The sequence below is a fragment of the Haplochromis burtoni genome, unplaced genomic scaffold (assembly GCF_018398535.1).
Source record: "Haplochromis burtoni strain Fernald_Lab_line unplaced genomic scaffold, NCSU_Asbu1 Contig_341, whole genome shotgun sequence".
In the NCBI taxonomy this organism is placed as follows: domain Eukaryota; kingdom Metazoa; phylum Chordata; class Actinopteri; order Cichliformes; family Cichlidae; genus Haplochromis; species Haplochromis burtoni.
The window spans coordinates 211,663-235,358 of record NW_024582702.1 but is presented as its reverse complement, the minus strand read 5'-3'; the positions used below and the strand labels follow the sequence as shown (position 1 = coordinate 235,358).

Below are 23,696 nucleotides of genomic sequence, written 5' to 3'. Positions count from 1 at the left end.
CTATTTGAGTGCTGTCTGAATGCCACAACTGTATAGGCCATTTATCCTCTTTTCTCACCTTTGGCAATAATAATAATAATAATAATAATAATAATAATAATAATAATGATATGGACATTTTCATGTCAAGCACTCCTCCTCCCCTAAGGTCAAGTAACAATAGGAAACAGCAGATCTTTTACAGGAAAATCAGCCACAATCACCTTTTTCTACAAAGGTTGAACACTGTGTAAAATGTCTTTAAAAACAGTATAAAGTCAATATACTTGAACTGAGACACAGTTTGCTCTCAGTTCATTTTGGTTTCAACACACACACACACACACACACACACACACACACACACACACACACACACACACACTTTCATGACATCTGTGACGGCAGCAAAACCAAACCAAGCCAAGAGAACAACTGGGATATGTGGTGCTTGTTTGAAGAATCTACGAGTTACCTTTTCTTAACTCTTTCCGGTTTATTTTTTTATTAGCTCAGGACATAACATAAAGTCATTTTGTGTCTGGCAAGTTTTAAAATTAGGTCATGATTTTGCAAAGATGTGCAAATCTCAAAAACCCATATTTTTCAATCTTTAAAACAATGGTTTTCCATCAGGACCAGACCAGATCTGAAGGCATCCATTAAGCATGTACCAAAGTGAAAGCAAAACCTTTCATGTTTCACAACTGCTTCTTGTCTGTTTGCTTCCATTGTTCACATTACTACCATTTTCTAGCTGAGACTGGCTGTTGTTGCTGAAAGCTGCTCTTGCCTTGGATCCCATTTTTAAAATAAAGTGTTTCTTGATTTCACAGGTGTGTAAGTGTCTCCTTAACAAACACTGGAACCTGTCAAGCTGAGAAGGCTTTTTCTGGTTGTTTGTGCATGCACATTGTGGATAAACCTCCGGTCTTTGATGGTAGACTGATGGGAGATGAGTGTGCAAGACAAGCTGCCACTGACCTTTTGTTATGGAAGGGCGTACATGTTTCAGCAACACAATGCTAAGTGGCACGCTGTGTCTATTAAAACAGCAAGGCTTTATAATAAAAGACGTCTGTGTATCGGCTGCCTGAACAGGTTTTCTCTCCCAAAAGTCCAACAACTAGTTTCCTACGTTCCCAGACATTTATGGACTCAATCATTTTGGTACAATTCTCAAAGCAGAAAAATTACTCATATTGCAGTTTTCTCTGCAACTCACAGACTCAACAAAAGACAGCAACAATCGAAAGCTTCACCATATATGTCAAAACATGAGTCAGTCAGTCCCTTCAACTGATGAATGATTGAAAACTTTCACAACCATTTTAAGACTAAGACATTGAAATGATTTTTACTTTTTCAGAAGCATCACTCTTTTCTGTAGCTATTTCATTATACAATCATTCAATATTTCATAGTATTTATCAATGATAAGAACAGGGATGATTTTATCTTTTATAAATATTAATCAACTTTGTTAGTATCCCCAGTAAAGCCAAAGCACTTTATTTCAACAGTTTTGCAATAAATCCATGTAAACTCTAATTAGGAGTGATGCAGTTCACTGTTGATGATGATGTCCAGTGATTTTATATCATTTTTAGATGATTTTCAGCAACAGCTGTATGGGCAAACTGTGAGTTCCTCCATTCAGTAAGTAGTTGGTCAAACTGCTTTCTGTATAAACATGAATATCATAATCATATATGGTGATTCATGTCAGACTCGCACTGATATCTACAGTATATGTGTTTGGACATGGTTTCATGGTGAGGATGGCACAAACATATACAGCTGGGTGAAAAAAAAGAGTTAAAGGTGGAGTAGGATTATAATAATATAATAAAGTGTTGTTATTATAATATTTATTAGAATTAAACTGTTTTAGTTATTCATGTAATATGTACAAGATAGTATTCCATTTGTATTTGTGTGGAGCTATTAAATACTGTAAAACTAGTGTCACTAAAAAAAGAAAAAACACACTTATTACTTATTAGTCTGCTTGAGTTGCTTGGTCATCTTTAATTGTAAATTGGCTTTTATCACTAAATCCTGCCAGTTGTGATCACGTGGTACTCATTATGTTTATTACTGGCAATCTTAGAAGCAATTAAAATGGACCAAAATGGACTGAAGCATTTTTCTAGTCTGACTGACAGCTCAGTAAGCTTTCACTCACTAAACAACAGCTCGCTATATAGGAATCAGTTCATTCACCATTTACCATAATGCAAGTACAGAAATGCATGGTTGGTTGGTGCACAGAACCCCAACCTCAACCCCATCAAACACTGTTGGGGTGAACTAGAATGGAGATTGTGACACAGGTCCTCTCTTCCACCATCAGTGGCTGATCTCAGGTTTGCTATTCTAGACGAATGGGCAAAACTTCACACAGACACGTGAAAAACCTTGCAGAGAGGTTTCCCAGAAACGTGGAAGCTGTGGAAGCTCAAAGGACAGACCGACTCCATATCAATGCCTATAACTGTGGAATGAGATGTATTAAAAGCTACTGAAGATAAAGTGTGTAGGTGGCCCAACATTTTAGTCCATATAATGGATCTTCTAATTAAGCAATTAATCTGACCTAACTGTGTGCTTGTATTGAAGTTCTACATGCTAAGTTGGTAAGTGCAATAATACTGTTGCTCTTTGCCATAAGAGACTGTAAACAGTTCTGTTTCTCTGGATTCTCTAAACAATGAAAAGCATACAAAGACCAGGTTCACTCACTTTGGCATGATTGGCTGTTGTCAGTATTACTTGCTGTAGCATCAATTAGTGCTAATAGCTCTTCTAGTGAAACAAATAAAATGAAAAAAACTAAACAACTGCAAATAGCACAGGTATTTATAACAATTGTTATCATACTACCTACTTTAAATTGTGCAAATTTCTGTAGAGTGCAATCAACAAGTACCTGATACATCAGTCCAATAATCCTTTCCCTGAAAATAAAATATGAGCCTTGATTATAGGACAACACCATATGGAGTTTAGCATCTTTCACGTAAAACAGTGTTTTCTTAAACCAAGCTGCATAAAGTGCAAAGTTCCAATACTAGAGCCCTGGCTCAACTACCAGGAAGTCAATGTGTCCCTTTTCTTTTGTCTTGAAGGCTTCAGCGATGATCCTGGCAGCATCTTTGTGTTCCCGGCCTTGCAAGGGGATGCCATCAACCTCCAGAATGACCTGGCCAGTTTTCAGCTGGCCGCAGTTATGAGCCGAGCCTCCTTTCTGTCAGCGGGAACATGAGAGAAGAATAGAAAGACAATAATGTTAGCAGGATTAAGGCACTCATGGACAGAACAGTTTGTTGTTCTTGAAGTTACAGTACAGTCCAAGGCAACTACAGCTTGAAACACACTTGGACTGAATTTAAAATATAAATAAAAGTTTATGATTAGTTCAATAAGGCAGATGTGTAATCACACATCTACCTGCTTCCCTCGTGTCTGGTGACTAATTCATGCGTCACATTTTCCCATGCTTTCAAACTCGTTGCTGACATCACTGGTCCAGTCAAATCATCTTTCAGCCTTCTTCAGCCTCCACTCTGCACACTTTAAATCTCACTGTTCATCTGTTCGTCTACCTTGAAGATGTCGCTCCCATATAACTCAGGCTCCATTCAAGCCTCCATCTTGATCTCCACCACCTGCATCTAGACGCCAGGGTTTCCTGCGCTCATTCCTATCACTGCTGGAATTCCATTCTGCTGTGACGGGACATTACTTGCCAGTGAAAAGTTTGTTTATAAGATTGGGGAAACCTGCAGTCAGCTGAGACTGAAGAAGTCACCTGGGTGAGTGATGAAACGTGACTATGGTGAACCATGTCGGGGCTTGTTGCTGTCCAGCTCTTCACTCTTCATCTGGGATGTCTGCCACTGTGATGATTACTGGGCCCTGTTCAGCGAGGTTGCTGTGGTCTGTTCTTAGATCCACTAGTCACTCAGCATTGCTGTTATGGGTTGCGTCCTTCTCCCATATGCTCTACCAGTATTGCTTCGTCTCCAGCAGGGGTCGGCAACCTTTCTGATGATGAGTGCCATCTAACATTTCCTCAGAAGTCAATGGAAAATGCAGCTCCATGAACACGCACAGCTGTGGATTCCAGCTGTCCTCGTAGTTCTGCAAACTTTGACCCCACAGAGTCGAGCTTTTCAGTTCAATCAGCTGCATTTCAATGTCCTCTGTGTCCAACCAGTTAATGCCAGACAAATCCAGCTGCTCATTAAAGCTTTCTGGTTTGATCAGAAAGAAAACATTGGTCCAAACACCTGAAAGTCCCAAAAACACACTGTGAATTCTGTCCTGAGTCTACGGATGTATCCGTGTATTTCCGCGGTGCTGATGCTGCGCTGAGCGAACAGCTGCTGAAGCATTTGAAGTGTCTGAATGTGGAAATTTCAACATCGCTTGAAAAAACTGCCAGCTAGCAACGTCCCTCTCACCGGTAGGCGAAGTTATTTTTAGCCAATTACAAGTTGAATCTGGTAGTTGGGGTTGTTAGCTAAGATACCGTCATTAAGAAGCGGCACAACTAATGTGTCTATGCGAGCTGATTTGCGATGTGCACCGCTGGCCCGGCCATTTATTTTTGAATGCACCTTCTCAGATTAATTCACTGCGTGTCGTGCGCAGGGCTGGACTGGGACAGAACATCGGCCTAGAGACCGCCCCCCCAGGTATTACAGCCATAAAGCCTTTGAATGAAAACAGACGCTGTGGTGACAGTGATGTACAGTCTTGTTGGTATATGTGTGATTTCTATACATTTACATCAGATAAAAACTTTGGTTGTAAGATTCAGATAATTATTTTTTAAAAGCGAGACATTTTAAATGAGAATAAGAAAGAAAAGTATTTCTTTGTGCCCCCCTCTCCCTGTTAATGCCCTACCTGCCCCCCTGGCAACACTTTGCTAGACCCGCCCCTGCACAGTTACCAGCTGTCAGCTGTAAAAAAGGATCCTGGTGTTATTTGTCTCTCAGAAACAGTTCATAACTTCAACTCATTCATGTCACCTAAAAGGTAAACCTGTTTCTCCATCACCTGTTCAGCTCTGATGATCCAGTAAGGACATCTCCTGGTTTCATCTTCATGTTTCCCTCTCACCACATATCCAAACCATCCTGACCAGCAGCTTTACAGCTGTGGCTCCAGCAAACATCAGCTGATACTAGAAATTAATATTAAATAAATTCTAACAACAGCTGATCAAGCTTAAACGTGCTGCTGTTGTTTAGCGCGACATCCGCTGGTTTCCTCTTTCTGGCGCAAAGTGAGCGATAAACAAACAAGAGAGCCGATCAGCTGATCATTGATCAGTTTCATGATTGAAGTAGAAACAGGAGAGGGAGGGGAGAGAATGAGAGAAGAAGAGGCAGCTGTGCAGCAAAGACAGAATAACTCCAGCTGATTCTGAACACAATGGTGTTCAGAATCAGCTGGAGTTGTAGCTGAAGTCCGGGACAAACTGTGTTTCTTCTCAGCTCAATACGAAACGCGTAATATTTTCTCTCAATGCAGGACGATTCCGTTTTTTACGGGACGGTTGGAAACTCTACTAACAAACCTTATGTTCACTGTCAGTAACATCATAGCACACACCCAGCTGTACAGAAACTCCGTCATGCTAGCTAGCACGCAGTACGAGTTATTGTAACTGACTGTAAAAAGTCAGCACAAGGAAAATAAACTCCACCTAAACGTGGTTTATATCTGACCCAGAGAGACTGCAGGTCATAACTTCTTACCTGAAGTTCAGTTCACCTGACACTCGGACCGGCGGCCGCCTCGGGGCTCTCCTCCTGCCTCCCCTTCCCTCATCCACCCGCTGGCCTCTGTGGAAGCTCCGCCACAGCCACCACCAAACAACTGACTTATTTTTACACACCGGCCAGCATCTGCCCAATCCACCACCTTTTATTGTTTATACCGCTACAAAAAAACCCCAAATCCCCCAAAACAAAAAAAAAATCATTGGCCCATAAAAACAAAAAATCACATCGCCCCACCGGGCAAATGCCCGGTATGCCCGATTGCCAGTCCAGCTATGGTTGTACCATCAGTTAACCCTTCACGTGTCAGCTGTGGCACACGTGCCCAGGGTTGCCAACCCCTTGGTGGTGCTGTTCTCATATTGTTACCTGCCACAGAGTACACCTTGGCTGCTTCTGTGAAGAACGGCTGGTTTATTCTGCTGCTTTCTATTTTTCTGGTGTATGTCTTCAAGCGGCTGGCCAAGGCTGTGAGACTTTGCTTTGCAGTTTCCAAGGCCTCAGTTATGGACAGCTTGCTGCACTTCTTGGGCACCTCCTTTGTTGCACCTTTCAGCAGCTCCGATAGTTGGCTACCCCCCGTTCTACCTTGATCTTGGCCTCTAGTCTCCTTCTGCATGCAGGGTGCTGCTCCTTGTTCAACTTGTAGCTAAGCTTCTCACTGATTGCTGCTGCCATGCTGTAGATCAGCTTGTTAGTCTCAGTAATGGTGGTGGTAGATATCTTCCATAGTGCTGCATTCACATCATCTACTAGATCTTCTGAGGGTACATAGCAATACCGAATGAGAGCAACATCAGGAAGAAGGAACACAAGAAGCTTGAAAAGCATCAAGGGCTCAGAGAAGATAAGAGGGTGGAGGTAACAGTGGTCCCAGTGGTAATCGGAGCACTCGGTGCAGTGACTCCCAAGCTAGGTGAGGGGCTCCAGCAGATCCCAGGAACAACATTTGAAATTCACGCTTGAAGGATGGATCACCCACAAGGGCGAGAGAGGATTTTCTTTTAATGTTTTACTGTTTTTTGCAGTTTCAGTACATTTTGTTGCTTGGAAGACTTTAAACAGTGACTTACTTGAAACCTTCTAATGCTTTCTTACCTGAATGGAGACTATGCGAGGCAAAGGTTGGCGTGTACTTCCTCCACCCTCTATTGCGATGCCCAAGGTGTTTGAATTTTTCAACACTCGTACCAGCACAGCAGTAGGCACTGGTACAGGTGAAGGAGACTGCTGGGAAACAAAGCAAGGAGAGCTAAGAAAAATGTATTTGTGAGCAAGAAGTAGCATCTTACTGCATGCAATTTAGCCACTAGCTTGTAGGTGAACACCTGAAAATCTCAATATAGTAAACATTTCATTTTCTTCAGGTGATGGAGCCTTATTTACACGTCAATGAGTCTGAGTCTAATGTTACTGTGTTCCCTTTGTTTTTCCTCACGTGTTCTAGCCTAATGCTAATAACAAGATTTCCTTTGAATTCAATAAAGCTTTTAAGAGTTTTGTTTAGGTGCCCACAAAGTAACTTCAGGTCTTAAGATCACAATCATAGACCGTTATATAAGCGGTCACCAAGGAGATTACTTTAATCTCCCTCTGCTATTTCAGTTTTGCCGAAGCCTTTCTTCAACACAACTAAATAAGCTCTGATTGTTTCTCATCTCTCCAGAATATTTTCATCTTATTTGTATTTGTTGCTAATGCGGCTCTTCATAGTTTTTATTATCTTCTTTTTGTCAACAAAAGGTTTTTGCCAAAAACTATGATAGAAATGTTTTGGTCAATGAAATTAACACTGGCTTGCACACAGTGATATATCAGTATGACATGTCATCTCATGGGATACTCCATAATGAATCACATCGTTATATCTGCTGTCATTTTGTTGGTAAGAACTTGTGGTTGTAGTTTGCAAACTTGACCGATTAAAATAGAAATTAAAGCAACAAAAGAGGTGATCCAGTGAATTCTGAAATCACAAACTAAAACTGGGTTTACACCAGCACTAATTTGCTTGTTTTGAACACACTGAAAGATATGCTACTGAAAGATTGCTTAGTAATGAAAACCCTCACTTGTCTGCCAATCCCTGGAGAAAGTGCATGAAATCCTGGCTGTTCCAGATGGGTCCGGTGAGTTTTGCTAGGTCGTGGGCTGCCATCTTTACTGAAGCCTCCTGCCTCTGCTATATCCACCCCGCTGTCCTCACTCAGAGTCTGGCCGCTGTCTGACAACTGTGACAGGGTGGCCCCTGGGGGGAGGAGTTAGCTAGCATACACTGAATTTAATTAAAATTTAATTATATAGAAAAAAAGCGCTTTGGCGACAGTGGGAAAGAAAAACTCCACAGGAAGAAACCTCCAGCAGAACCAAGCTCGGGGAGGGGCGGGGCCATCTGCCACAATTGTTGGGGTGAGGACAAAGACACACCGTGGAAGAGAGCCAGACATTAATAGTAACTAATGTTTATATGCAGAGAGGTTTCTAAACACACAGTGCGTGAAAAAGGTGACTGAAGAAGAAACATTCACTGCATCATGGGAATCTCCCAGTAACCTACACCAGTTCCAGCAGAACTAATGGAGCATTGAGGATCACCGGATCCAACCTAAACTCTGTGCTTTATCAAACAGGAATGTCTTAAGCCTAATTGTCATGGTCCCTGTGTCCCCGGCTGGCTCAAACAGGCTACAGGTATTTGTTGTTGTTTTTCCCCCTCGCTCTCTCTAGCCTGGGCGATTGCTCACTTGTGGCTCATTATTCCCGCCTCTCCTGGCCAGCATTCAAGACGGTGGCTCGGTGTTTCTCGTCACTGGAACGTTAAGCAACTATCCTAGTGTTGCCCGGCTGTAAAATTATCTCCTGTGTTTCCTTCGTGGCTTTCCTAGTGTTGATTCTCTCATCTGTCTCCATGACTAGATTCCCTGGTTTGTTTGTGTTTCCCATCCCTGGACTACCTGCGCGTGAGTGTGTGTGAATTACAAGTGTGGCGTGGCAGAAGAGGAGTGTGTGTGGAATTTCCCTCACCATTGCTCCGCCTCCCATTCTACTTTTAAATACTCTAGGAACAACAAGTAGGCCTGCAGCGTGAGAGCGATGTGCTCTAATAGGGTGATATGGTACTACAAGGTCATTAAGATAAGATGGAGCCTGATTATTTAAGACCTTGCAGCCAGGGATGCAGAAGAACATCAAGAAGGCCCTGAGTAGATGTGGTTATCCCAGCTGGACGTTTGTCAAAGCTGGAAAGGCTCCTAAAGAAAGCTCCAGCTGATCCAGGAGAGAAGGACAACCGCTGCCCAAGTGAAAACCTGCAGTGATCCCGTACGTGTCAGGAGTATCGGAGCAGCTGAGACGCATTTTTTCTAAACACCGGGTGTCTGTGACCTTTAAACCCCAAAACACACTGCGCCACAAACTGGTCCACCCCAAGGATCGGGTCCCCGACACAAACAGAGTAACATAGTGTACGCTGTTAAGTGCAGGAGGATTGCCAGGATTTATACATCGGGGAAACCAAACAACCGCTGGCTAAGAGGACGGCACAACACAGAAGAGCCACCTCGTCAGGCCAGGACTCTGCAGTCTATGCACACCTACAGGCCAGTGGACACTCTTTCAATGATGAGGATGTAACATCCTGGACAGGGGGGAGCGCTGGTTTGAGGGCGGAGTCAAGGAGGCCATTTACGTGAAAAGGGAAAGACCATCTCTGAATGGAGGAGGGGCCTAAGGGTACATCTGTCACCATCTTACAATGATGTGATTGCAGCCATTCCCCAACTCTCTGTGAATGGGACTCATGGACATTGATCAGAGGTACATTGTGCAAATGTCCTGTTTATAAGGTTGTGTAAACCTGCAGTCAGCTGAGACTGAAGAAGTCACTTGGATGATGATGAAATGTTTCTCCCACTGAACATGTCCAGATGAACAGAACCAACTTTTGGGGATTTCCTCCCCTGGATGATTGAGCACGCATTAAGATATAAGCAGGGCAACCGCCTACATGTTTCTAGTCACAAAACATGTGTTGTTCTGGTTATTACTAATACATTTTACCTTACAAGTTGAGTGTTTCTCTGTACTGAGAAACAACACAAACACACAGAGACACAGACTGTGTACCTACTTAACTCCAAGTTACCCCCAATGGATCCATCAGAGAATGTTGGTTAAAAGTGCTTGGGCATAGACAAAAGCTTTTAAACAAAAGTGTGTCTGAATGGGTGAGTGAGACATGCTTTAAGAACATTTGTGTGCTCAAATACAGCAGAAAAGTATTACATACACACCATTTACCTCTTTGCTGTGGTCTGGCATCTGCTGATAGCCGGTTCATTTCTGTTACAATGACTTTCTGTGTGAGAGCAGGTGAGCAGCGTTGGTCAGCGCTGAAGGGTGGAGCAGCAGGCGTGATGAGAGAGGGGCACGGGGACGGACATGGTGAGGGATGGTGAGATGGTTGAGGGGATGGCAGGGGAGTTGCTGCTTTTGAAGAGGATGCAGACATTGACAAGACGGAAGACTTTTCATAGGAGCTGGATCTAGAAGAGAACTTGATAGATGCCTCTGGTTTAGCAGAGCTGGGCAAGTCCCGGTAATGCACGAAACCTGGGCAGGTGTGGTGACCTGAAATGGGCTGGCTATGATGGTGGACATGGTAATCAAAATGGGGATTATTGTGGTGTTCAGAATCAGAGAGCTGGAAGGAATTCTGGCAGGTGTGTTGAAGGGAATTAAGGGAAGTGTAGTGGGTGGGACCAGGGCATGCATGGTGGGGGGAGGCTGGTTTTGGCTGGTGTTGGCTGGTGGGAAGGGATTTGATAGGCTTGTGGGGACAGTCCTGGAGTAAATGGGTGGGACCAGTGACGAGCAGGCAAGAAATGGGCTGCACCACTTTGGCTGAAGGCTTGCAATTGAACTCTTTCTCCGGGAATGGTCTTCTTTGAGCCTGGACAGAAGCAGCTCTGAAGGGTGGAAGAGGTTCACTTGAAGCCTGCGTTTCATCCTGTCATTCAGAAAAAGGCAGTGACATACAAAAATCCAACATCAATAGTGAATGTTGCCTCTTTAATCATTATCTTTAAGATTTTAGATCTTGTATATTTAGAAACACAGCTTGTCACGGACTAATGACTTTTTCAGAAAAATAAAATGAGAACATCTGTAGCCATCACATGGTGCGTGTTGAGTACAGAGAGTCAGAACAAGGTTAGATTAACGTAAAGACAGAAAAACATGTATTTAAGAACTGTTAATTATGTAAAGGCGGATAAACTGTTAGATATTTGTACAAGCAAATGCAGTGATGTGAAAAAGTGTTTGCCCCCTTCTTGATTTCCTGTTTTTTTTGTATGTTTGTCACACTTAAATGCTCCAGATCATCAAACAAATTGAAACAGTAGACAAACATAACACAAGTAAACACAAATTGCAGTTTCTAAATGAAGGTGTTTATTATAAAGGGGAAAATATCCAAACCTATGTAGTGAAATCTAAACTAAAAAAAGGAACAACTGATTTCCACCAAAACCTAATAACTGCAACAACCTTAGCTGTTGTTTGTTGTGTAAGCGCAGATGACAGTCAGGACCTGTTCTCTGATCCGAAGGGTCTGGGGCACCTCTCAACCTCACGCACCTGCTCAGGCTCCTTCCCCACCAGAGAGGTGATGTTCCATGTCCTAATTGCCAGCCTCTGCCCTTGGCCACCACCCGGCCCACACTGCACCCAACCCTTACGGCGCATCCTGCGGGTGGTGGGCCTATTGGAAAGTTGGCCCATGTCCCTTATTTGGGCCACACCAGGCCAGGACCCATTGGCTAAGGCCCAGCCAGCAGGTGCTCTTCCTTGGGCACCCTCCCCAGGCCTGGCTCCAGGGGGGTACCCAGGTAATTCTATCTCGGCCAGAGTGAACTGTTCCCTTGATTGTGTGCACATAAGGGTCTAGTGAATCACCCTTTGTGTGGTTCCTCATCCAAGACCAATTTGCCATGGGAGAGACCCTACCGAGGGGCAAAAGCCCCCTATCGACATAGCCCCGGGGATTCCTGGGACACACAAACCCTTCACCATGACGATTACTTCACTTCACTTCAAGACAAGTCAAAAGATTAAAGGCATTACACCACACAATGTACTTAAAATAAATAAATAAAGGACCAACCATAGCAGGGATGGTTTGCTCTGCATCATGGATCACAGGGGCTATATGGCTACAGTGGCCCTGAGACTGCCACACTTCTAGGCCTCCACGCCAGGACTGGTGAGACTCCCTTCCATGTTGCAACACCAGTCTATCATACACGTCCAGATCCTGTGGCGCCACCAGTCTCCTCATCTCAGACAACATGGACAACTGGCAGAAAGAAGAAGACAAAACAAAAAAAATAAGATATGCTTATAGTACAGTGAAGAAAGGATTATACAGACATGGAGTCAGGTGCTGTGTAGCGATGTACCTTTGCATGTGTATTGAAAAGCTCAAACAGAGCCATGGTCAGAGACTCTACTCCTATATGTCCTTCTTGGTACTCCTGCAGGTAGTAGGCCATGGTTTGCCTCTCTGGATCTGTCAGCAACATGTAGGCCTGCTGTTCCAGTGACACCTGAGCACTGGGTGGGCCCACACCTCTGTATCCTGCTGGCTGGATGGAGCAATAGTTTGACAAGTGAAAAATGATGGAATCAAATATAGGAGAGATGAAACATGTTGTCATTGTGTCTAATACTACAAGGACTGTGACATGCAATGGAAATTCTTCATATACTGCTGAGTTATAAGAAACACTGTTTTCAGAGAGTCATCACCTTATTTGTCTTATTAGAAAAGAACAGAACAGACTGCACAGGAAGCCAAGGTCATAACTCAGGCTCACTGAGAGAGAAAGAATGTGGATGTTTAGGTTTTATGACGGGGGGCTGAAGCTATAAGAATGTGAGGAACGCTCAGACACTTCGAGATCAGGCGGACACCCTCCCGCGCTCATCTCCCCTCCGGATGGTTATTGCGCAAAAGTGTTGTATGGAATAATGAGAATTGTGTGGAATAAAATGATTGTGGATTGAGAATTATACACCGAGTGTTGTCCTTCCTTCAGCCCAAAGATGAAAGAATTGGGAGGTTTTAACAGAACAACACAGGTTGACCAAATGTGCTTATAAATAAATTGATTGATAAGTTCAGTTCACCTCAGTTCAAGTTGATTTGATTTATACAGCACAACAGTATACCAACATATGCCTCACAGGGGTTATTTTCCAAGGCTCTATAGATTGAAGGATTTGTTGTGACCAGTCATCAGTACTTGTCATGACCTAATATCTTTTAGATGATATTAGGTCATTATTAGGTCATAATTACAATGATTTCTTAACCTCCTAAGACCCGAACTCTTTCATGGCATTTTTAATTTCTCTTTGCTATTTGGGCTGATCTGGACCTGAAGAATATAAATAAAAGAAATTACCAGATTATCTTATTTTTAAAAATGGGTTTTCGATAATACAGTAGCAGTATAATATCAGGCCCTTGTAGAGCAAAATTTTGTATTTTGGTCTAGACAACCCAAATTGTGATGTCCACATATGTGGACGCCAGGTCCTAGGAGGTTAAAGAAGCACCCAATCATTGCTGGATTCTGCCTGCACTTATTGTCCTCCAAGGGCTGCTGACATGGAAGTGGTTTCTCAAAAGGCAAATATGGCAGAATACACAACAACACTATATTAGTGAAAAGAGTAAAAGTGCATTCCTTTATAGAGGGAATAAAATATAGGAGAAGGTATTTTGCTCTTTTTTTATCCACTTTCTTCTTATTCTTCTGTCAGCTAGGGTTGCTGACAGAAGAATATGAAAGGAAGCAGATTATCTGCTTCCATCTCACCCTATCCAGAGCATCTTTTCTGTTACACCAACCCTCTACATACCCTCTTTTACTAGATCCATGAACCTCCTCTGACGTCTTTTTTCTTTTAATATTGACTGGCGACTCTATTTTCAAATTCCTTTGTCCAACATATCCACTTTCCTCCTCCTCCATGTCCAAATCATGTCAGTATGCTTCTCTAACTGTCTCCAAACCACTGAAACTGAGCTGTCCCTCTGATATGCTCATTTCTAATATAGTCAATACTGGAACTCTTGATCTTGAGATTAGCCACCTAAAACGTAACTCTTTGAAGGCCATTTCTACCACTTATTTTTGTGTAAAGCTAACTGAACCTTGCATAATATAATATAATATAATATAATATAATATAATATAATATAATATAATATAATATAATATAATATAATATGGGCTGTCAAAGTTAACGGGATAACAATGTGTTAGTGCAAAAAAATGTTAACACCTTTTTTTTTTTGACGTGGAATTAACGCACTCACACACCTGCGGTCTCTGACCTTTGGCACAGTTACCTTTTACCTGTGACCTTTGGCACAGTTACCTTTTACCTGTGACCTTTGGCACAGTTACCTTTTACCTGTGACCTTTGGCCCGCCCAGTTTTTTTTCTGGAAATCAGGAAGCGACGCATGCAGCAGTTGTAGATGTGAGCAGAAATGGATAAAGAAAAAGGTCTTTTGAACAGCAAGTTCAATTTTAAAGCAATGCCATATGGTTGTCTTGACAAGACCAAAGTAATTTGCATTTGCTGTTGATGTGAACTGTGTTATCACCGCAGTACGTCCAGTCTCAAATACCGCTTGCTAGCCAAGCACACAGCTAACGCAGAGAGCCCTCCTCCCTCTCGCCAAAGGCACACCACGCTGGACAGCTTTCAGAGGAGATGTCTGGACAATTCTACAGCTAACAAACTTTCAACAGCCACAGCAAAATGGGTGGCTACAGCTTGCAGGCCGATTAACATTGTGGAGGAGGAGGGGCTACTTGAAATAATTCGCATAGCATCCAACAAATCCACGCATGAATTGCCTTCAATAGCTACCACTGTAACCAAGATACACAACTTGTATGAAGATGAGAAAGTCGAGGAGGCTTTGGGGCAGACCAACACGGTTGCACTCACCGGAGGCCATTGGACTTCTCTAGATATTCACAGTTACCTTGGGGTAACAGCGCATTATTTTTCACCACAGAGGGAACTTCAGTTGCATGCTTTGACTGTTATGAAGATGGAGGAGAGGCACTTCACTGACACGTGCGCTGAGCACTTTATGCAGCTAGCTAGACAGTGGGGAATTGAACATAAGGTCAGCACGCTGACCACTGACAGTGCACGCAACATGGTCGCAGCGGCAGGCAGCTGCCGTTTGAGCACATGCCTTGCATCACACACAGCCTCCATCGAGCCATCACAGTTTCTCTACAGAACAGTCCATTTAACAGCACACTGACAAAATGCAGAAAGGTCAAAGGCCATTTCAAGCATAGCCCACCAAACGTACTGGAACTTGAAAAACAGCAAATTGCACATTTTCATAAGAAAGAGTCACTCAAGAGTCACACAAAGGCTCTAAACAGTACCCTGGAGATGATCAGGCATGTTTTAAAAATCAAAAACCACTGAGAGATGCACTGGCACTACATCCAGCCAATGTTACAATACCAACAGCAGCTGAACTGGAGAAACTGAGGAAGCTGGACACTGTGCTGGAACAGGTAACTTATTAATACTTACTCTTACCACTTCTGACATAGGAAAGTGTGTGTGTGTGTGTGTGTGTGTGTGTGTGTGTGTGCGTGCGTGCGTACGTGCGTGCGTGTGCGTGCGTGTGTGTGTGTGTATATAAAGCATTTTAACCTTATGTGAGTGAATGTAGCAAATTCTTAATGAAGTCTATTTCTCTATAACTGCTGGTATATAACTGAACTTTTGGGAGGGGAGAAGTTTGTCTCCTGCTCAGTGGTGCTGCCAACTTTGTGTCACCTGTCGCGAGTGATGGAGGTCTCTGAGGATGACCCAGCTTAAGCTGGGCAAACACTGCAATTTTTTCAGCCGCGTTATTCAGCTTCTGCTCAAACTGTACGATTGACTCGCAGGGGTTAGAAGTTCGTAGGTCACGATGCCCTGATGCAACCCGAGTGCTCACACTGTGTGTCCATAAAAATGAAGGTAATCTGTCGCTCACTCTCCCTCTTAGTCTTTCACTCACACAGACACACCACCACCATCAACTTTGCTAAATTGCTAATGAAAAACATGATCAGGCAGCTGTGATTGAGCAGCAGTGTAAATCCAACTATTTTCACGGTTGTTGTGGTCGTGATAATTTTGTGAGGCCACATCGAAAAGGCTCGGATGAGCTTTCCAAAGTTCTACAAGTTGTGCCTCCATCGCTTGTGTCCAGATCACACGCTGCACAGCCGTGCTGCTCCGTCTTTTTCACCGACGTTTATGTGTTTACGCGTGAGCAGTGTGAGAAGCTCAAAATGGGCCAAAAATCGCACAGTGTGCGCCCAGCTTACATGGTTAAACTCGAGGAGACCTTCAAAGCAAAAATGAAGAAGAGCAAGGAAAAAAGTAACATCGTATGGCTCAGGGTTGCGACAGCTCTGGATCCTCGGTTTAAGGATCTTAAGTGTCTAAGCAAACCTCACAGGGCTGAGGTGTGACGCTTGATCAGCGCGTTGCCGAGGGAGAAGCAGAGGCCTGCACAGCCTGAACAACCAGCAACATATAAAGGAATAAAGGCTCACTTTTCTTTAAAGTTTAGCTCCACCTCGTTCGTCTGCATTTGGGTACGCACAACACAACCTCCACGCAGTCTACCATGGCAGATCATGACAGTACAAACTGACCAGAATGGAGCCAGCAGACTCTGCATGGAATCTGCAGCGTGCGGTTTCAGACGTTTGTCTCTGTGAGGGCCTTCACACGTCCAAACTGGGAGTGCTACAGCTGTTCCTTTGTTTTCTCTTTCACTGGCAACAAGTCCCGAGGTCTCCAGCTCTCTGGCCCCGCAGGAGGAGTGCGTGGCAGGAGAATAAGGATTGTGTGGCTGAATTCTGCGGGCTTACTCTGCTGCAGTGCTTCACTCTCTTTTTGGGATTTTCAAGCTCAACTGTCTGCGGCTGCCATGCTGCCACCTGCTCAGACACCTGCTCAAGCGCCTGCGGCTACCACACCACCATTTGGTCCTCTATGCCAGAGGTCGCAACCGCACGGCCTGCCCGTTCACGTCCTGACTGTCCACGGCCTGCATGTCCTCATACATCCACCAAACCCCACCAACAACAGCCCTTCTTCACCACTGTCGCCCTCCAGATCTGTTGGCCAAACATCCTCCTGAACTCATTCGTCGCCGCTGCTTCCTACACGATCAACCTCCAGCCCTGTTTTTCCTGTGCTGCCACTGCTTCCCATGTGGTCGGCCCTCATAACTGTTTCGGCGCAGTCACCTTGGCCTCCTCAACTGCTGTTTTTGTGTTTGGACTGAGTTATTTTAGATCCAGAGTCCACTACAGCTACGAGAGAAACTGATTTATAATCACCACAATTCTTGGAAGTCATCAAATCTGGAAGTCAGGATTCACTAGTAAATTCTATCAGGGTTCCTACTTCAACTTGCAAGCCTGGTTGCCATAACAAGTGTCCATAAAGTGTTGCATCTCTCCACAATACAAACACTCACCTACCACGATTCTTCTCTTATGCTCGTTGAGCGGCAGGTGAGCTCAGTTTTAATAATAGGTCTGGTGGAGTTGAGTTAGGAAACCCCAAGTTTAATCCGACTCACCCAAGAAGGCAAAGGAAGGGATTTCTGCCGACTCCAGAGGCTGTGTAATTGATTTTCAAATGGTTTCAGCTGAATTAGGCCACTATCAATTTTCAAAAATATAACTTCATGATCTATAATAAAAAATACATCAGCGATAGAACAAATGTTCAAAAATGATATGGAAGTTCCCTATCAGATGTTTCTTTGTCTCAGTAATTGTAATGTTCTAATCGTGACAATTGTGATTTGGGTAAATATAAATTATATCAGTAATTTGCTTATAATTCAAAAATTGATTTTGGGGAAATTGTAATTTTAACAAATTGAATCTATATGCAGACAGACTTCAGGTCGAAGTCACTGAGATTTGAACTTTTCAGTATCTGCACCCTGATTGACTTCCTCTCTGCATTCACAAGAATTTCAGAAAACTCGGCCTCTGACTTTGAGATTGAGGTAAATGAGAGTCAAACTTATCCAAGATTTTTAGTAGATATAATTATGGTACCAATTTGAATCTCCTTGAGTTACTGCGTTCACAATGTAGGTGTCCACCCCAACAGCCTTTTACGGCTGAGGGGTAAAAATCGAATAGGTGATGAAAACAAAGATAATTAGCGTGATGATCAGTGTCATTTCCTATTAGATGAAGTCATACAAGTGACCAATATCTACCATAAGTCACGACTTAGCACTACATACAGTTCGGGTGAGGATGGTGCAAGACGCTTATGTTAAGTGTGGATCTAGGAACATGAGAATATGAAGACAGTGGTGAAGTGTGCAGAAAGAGGGACAGATGGGTTTGAGGTGTGGGTAGGATTACACCATCAGCTCGGAGCCCTGTCTTGTTTGCAACGGGGATGGGCAGACCGACAGTTAAGGTCAGGTTGGAGTCTCCATGCACTGTGATGTTTCCAGACGACATTGTGATCTGTGACGAGAGTAGGGAGGAGTATTGGAGGTATAAAATGAAGATAAGAGGAATGAAAGTCTGTGGACAGATTACATGTGTGTGGAAAGAGGGAGACAGAAAGGTGAGGATGGAAGGAGTATTCAAAGCAATGGACAATACACAAGAAAGGTGAAGTGGCAGGTTAGAGTGGAAGTTCATGGTTTCAGTGAAGGAAGACAGAAAAGCGTGAGATGGAGGAAGATGATCCACTGTGGCAACCTCTAAAGGATGCAACTAAAAGAAGTACTGATCATATCTCGCTTGGTAAAATATGTTGTGCCAATATTATTTCAAGGGTGTGACAACCTATACAAACCTAAGAGTAAAGAATGTTTTTCTTGGGTAAAAGTTAAATGTCAGGGCCTTCTATGGCTGTTTATTTTAGTTGGACCGTGCCGTACACTTCGTGATGTGCTAATACAAGATCAAATTGAACCCACATAAACCATTTTAAACAAAGAAACTCCAAACATGTCTTACATACACTAATTTTAAGTGGTTTTTTAACTTGTGAATTGTAACTTAAACCTCACTGGGAGGCAGTGCAGATGCTTTAACAATGACATGAGATGAGAAAATGTATGAATGGATTAAAATGTTGTAGCAGCATTTTGAACAGATTGAGGGATTTGCAGCTCCTACAGACAGACAATATGAAAATAATGCCCTGATTTCCTCCTAGTTGGATTAAAGTAATGCACTAAGTTCACTATTTGAGATGATGCTCTTGAGTTATATTTCTTAAATGAAAAAAATCAAAAGCTGGCTGGAACTTGAAGTCAAGGACTGATCGAAAGAAAGAAAGAAATGGTTTTAAAACTACTCATAATGTGACTTAACTGGATAATGTACACTGAAAATAACAAGGGACCCTAGGGGGGCCGCAGACGCTGTGGAGGAAGCACACTTGGAGGCAGGGATTCTCTTCACCCAATGTGCCATTTATTTACAAAACAAGCCAAGCTGGGGGTACGAACAACAAAAACGAAACTTGTACAACCAAACTTAAAGCAGGTCCAAACGCTAGGCTCATGCCTAGTGGGATGCTACCCAGCCTTTAGTCTTACAGCACCACCTTGAACTCAGCATTAACTCTGCTTGTAAAGCTTAAACCCCTCCCCAAGAACAAGCCATGCAAGGCCTTCCTCTCTTTCTCACACTACACCACAAATCCTGCCAATGATTCACTTCCTTATAAACATTGAATCAGGTACTGAATCAGTCACATACTGAATGAAGCTTTGTCCCTGATCATGTGAATCTGGCTAGATGAACCAGACCACAGTGCTTCTGAAGTGGTGTGATGTTTTTTTGACACATGCGCCGGAGCTTCAGGTTCAAATGGACCAGCACTAGCAACATGAAACAGAGAAACCTCCAAACATTTTGGTAATACTGATGATCTAACAGTAAATGGTTTTGAATACATGGGCCCACTGCATAACTATTTCATGGTATGAAACTTAGGAGCATTTTATTTCACTTCCTTAGGACATAAAACAAACTAATGAAGGAATGGTCCACATCAGCATTAGGCTCACATTCATAACTAAAACAACTCTATGAGGATGGTGAGGAGTCTGCATATCGACAGGAAGTTGAGCGGCTGGTACTCTGGTGCAGTCAGCACAACCTGGAGCTGAACATGCTTAAGACTGTAGAGATGACAGTGGACTTCAGGAGACATCCCTCAACACTGCTCCCTCTCAAAATATATCAGACAGCCCTGTGTCGACTGTGGAGATCTTCAAGTTCCTGGGTACCACCATCTCCCAGGACCTGAAGTGGGAGACCAACAGCTCAGAAAGACCCAGCAGAGGATGTACTTCCTGAGACAACTGGGGAGGTACAGTCTTCCACAGGAGCTGCTGATCCAGTTCTGCACTGCAGTCATTGAGTCTGTCCTGTGCTCCTCCATCACAGTCTGGTATGGAGCAGCCAGTGAACAGGCCAGGAGCAGACTGCAGTGGACTGTACGGGCAGCAGAAAAGAATATAGGCGCCCCCCTGCCCTCCATCCAGGACCTGCACCTCTCAAGAACCAGCCAATAAATTCGATTCTGATTCTGCATCTGGAGCTCATTGAGCCTTGGTCCCTCTAGGACACTGTTATTGAGTAGGGGGGGACTCCCTCTATGCTGCTCCCGACTAGTTGTTGTCCCCCCTCCCATGGGCACTTGGTGGCTCTGACTTGGACCTCTTCATTGTGCAATGGGGGCTCTGCCAGGTGTCAGGAAGTGAAGGAATTTCTAAAGAGTTCCTGAAGAATGGATGAAATGACTTGTTTGAAATCGAGTGACGGTTAGACGCAGCCATATTGGCAATGGCAAAGCAGCTCCGGTTAATACAGTAGGGACTCAGTTTCAGTGAGTGAAGCACACTGCTTCACACCACTAAACTGCGAGATGATAATATAATCAATAACATGTTCTGGAAAGACGAGCCTGAGATCAAACTTCCTGATGAGACCAGTGAACAGAACAGCAAGACTGCTCCAACAAACCCTGGTTGGTGTGTCCAGGAAGTTCCAGCAAAATCTTCGACTGTCACACTCAACTCGGGATGAATCAGAGCTTCAATTATGAAATTATACAAGCTCAGTTGTATTTGTTCTATTTGGCCTGGCTTTATTCTGCAGTTTGTTTGTTTTTAATTTAAGACAGGTTTTCTACAGTTCATGTTCATTTAACCACTTTAGCAGTAAAATAATTTTACAGATTCATAAATGAGTGAAACAAAAGACATTAGAGAATATGAAAAACATTGTTGTGATCTTTCTACTTCTGGCTGGGACATCTTGAAATTTCGGTAGCATTTCCAGTGTGCCGTTTTCCTTGTTTGGATGGAGAAATAGGATGTATGCGTACGCAATGCTTCAGTGAAGCAGTGTACAATTTCAGGTAGACCGTGTTTACAATAGGCAGTAATGCAAAGCTGCCATTCTTACCTTTCCTAATACAGGTGTAGCTCTGGCTGAAGATGGTCTGCAAGAAAGAACACAACAAACAACAAACAATGCTTAGCATATTTAAAAAGTAAACACACAAATGATTAGTTATGCTTATAATTGGACTGAGACCAACACAGTCAACTTGTTAAAAACCACAACGTCAACAACATCATCATGAAGTGACGAGCTGAGAGTCTCCGTAATCTTCTCTGTCGTGACGGTGCACTTCCTCATGTGTTTCCCATGAAGAACTATAGTGAGAGCTCAGGTTGGTTTGTGGTTTGGGTTACATGCACTTCCATATGTTAACCACATATGAACTAAAAATGTCTCGTCACATCTATTACCACCCAAATTCATAAAAATTGGAACACTGTGGAAAATGTAAATATGCAATGATTTGCAAATCTAACCCCATCAGAACATGTAAAACACGTTTTTAAATGTTTTTACACATAATGTTCAAACTGTGACATATTACTATTGCATGAAAAGTATTAGCCATTGGTACAAAAAAGCCCAATTACTCAAGTTAATTGGGTAAAAAGTCCCCACAATCACCTCCACACTTCTGCCTTTTCTTCTTTCTAGCTGCGTGCACCCTGTTCCTGTGTCTTCAGCCATCAGCAGCACAGTTTCCATCTGACTGATCTGTTAGGAAATCTCACCTCATGTCTGATTTGGCAAAGATTTTATACTGGATACATACAAATGTTGTGTGTATCCAGTTTTGTAGGGTTACATGACTTTGCCACAGTCGTGTAAACCTGGGCCTGGCATTAGGAGTATGGTTTGTGGCACCGCCATAGCTGGAATATATACTTTCAAGGGTAAATCAACCTTTCCATTTCTCAAGGCTCATTCATGATTTTTAACATTGTATAGAGTTTACAGTAGTTACCTGCTGGGAGCAGGTTGTGATGTTACTAATATTAGGCATTACAGTGAATAACAGCTTAAGAAGTTAGTTGTCAGTTTAATTAGAAATGGCGATAGTGTAGAAGCTTCAAGGTGGAGGGGCATTAAGTCCTATGATACGGTGGGTAATGAGGACCACGTGAGACAAAATAATATGCAGCATCTCAGCCAGGGTTGCCTTCATGGTCACTACAACAACATTAGGCTGGGTTGGGACCAGTGAAGGGAGAATTAAGTGTAAAGTACGCTTTCTCCTCATCAGTTTGAACAAATCAGACAGACGCACATTCTCATATAAAACTTTGTATTCTGCTGAGCAGGGTACTCGCTTGACTGCAGCTGTTTTACAGCATGTGGTTTTCTGAACAAACGGGATCCACGTACATGACGCTTTATAATCAGTCAAGGCCTTGTAAATAAATGTATCAACAGAAGAAGTGTTTTGGCTGCTGCTTCCTCGAGGTGGATAAACAAACACGCTAACACAAACCAGCGCTCAGTACAATTAAAAGGAACTATTCAGATGATGAAATAAGAACAAACTGGTTATCAATTAAAAACACTCTAATTCCACACAGCGACAAGTATTCACATTTCTAATAATCATTCTCAATCGCTCTCATATACTTACCTTGTACAACAGTTACTGGAACTGCCACTACCATGGATGCCACTGCTGATAGTGGTGTTGGGGACAGAACTGGGGTTAGCAGGCGCACTGGACTCGATTATTCCCCGACTGCTGATACATTTGGGCTCATCCACCACTGTGCATGCGTGAGGTAGACGGGCAACATCCCTCACGTTCATCAGCAAGTTGTACCCTGTTTTTAGGATATGAACCGCCTCATCGTGGGAGATGGTCACAAAGCTCTGACCGTTGACTTCCAATATCTGATCACCCACCTGCAACAGAGAACTCTGGTTATGCACTACATGCTTATCTATGTCTTATAACACCTTCTGTACATAGTTCCTACACACCTGCATCTGGGAAGTATTCACAGCGCTTCACCTGTTCCACATTTTGTCATTTTACAACCCAAAATAAATGTAATTCATTTTTCACCTCAAATTTTCTACACACAACATAATGTGTGTAACATTTTTGCCATAATTACAAAGTGAAGAAATTTGCCTGAAATTCTTGCAGATTTCTTCAAAAAACAAAAAGCATGTAGAGAAGCATTCACAGACGTCCATAAATGGAACAAAGCTGGGACGCTCAGGAGTCTTCATAGAGGTGGCCATCTGCCCACCTGTCAGTAAAAGGTTTGGCAAAAGGCATCTGAAACAAAGTTCTCTGTTCTTCATCATCATCACCTTAAAATCACTTTAAAACAACCACAGCTGACACAAAGTGCTGTACATAGGAACTATATAATAAAAGTACATAAGATATAAATAATGTT

At 43.1% G+C, this 23,696-nt stretch overlaps 1 protein-coding gene across 2 annotated transcripts in view; it reads right to left on the bottom strand.

The window, feature by feature from the left end:
- Positions 1 to 460: 460 nt before the first annotated feature.
- The window catches only part of LOC102305752 (whirlin), a 58,445-nt gene continuing 35,209 nt past the window's right edge, over positions 461 to 23,696 (bottom strand). Inside the window, exons 4-11 of one of the 2 annotated variants that reach the window (XM_005942928.2) lie at positions 22,916 to 23,190; positions 21,364 to 21,400; positions 12,239 to 12,424; positions 11,944 to 12,135; positions 10,077 to 10,785; positions 7,850 to 8,025; positions 6,876 to 7,007; positions 461 to 3,229 (exon numbers count right to left, since the gene is read on the bottom strand). In XM_005942928.2, the coding sequence (XP_005942990.1) occupies positions 3,053 to 3,229; positions 6,876 to 7,007; positions 7,850 to 8,025; positions 10,077 to 10,785; positions 11,944 to 12,135; positions 12,239 to 12,424; positions 21,364 to 21,400; positions 22,916 to 23,190 (1,884 nt within the window). In that variant the 3' untranslated portion in view covers positions 461 to 3,052. The remainder of the gene's footprint in view (positions 3,230 to 6,875; positions 7,008 to 7,849; positions 8,026 to 10,076; positions 10,786 to 11,943; positions 12,136 to 12,238; positions 12,425 to 21,363; positions 21,401 to 22,915; positions 23,191 to 23,696) is intronic. The other variant, XM_005942929.2, reaches the window with a different exon arrangement.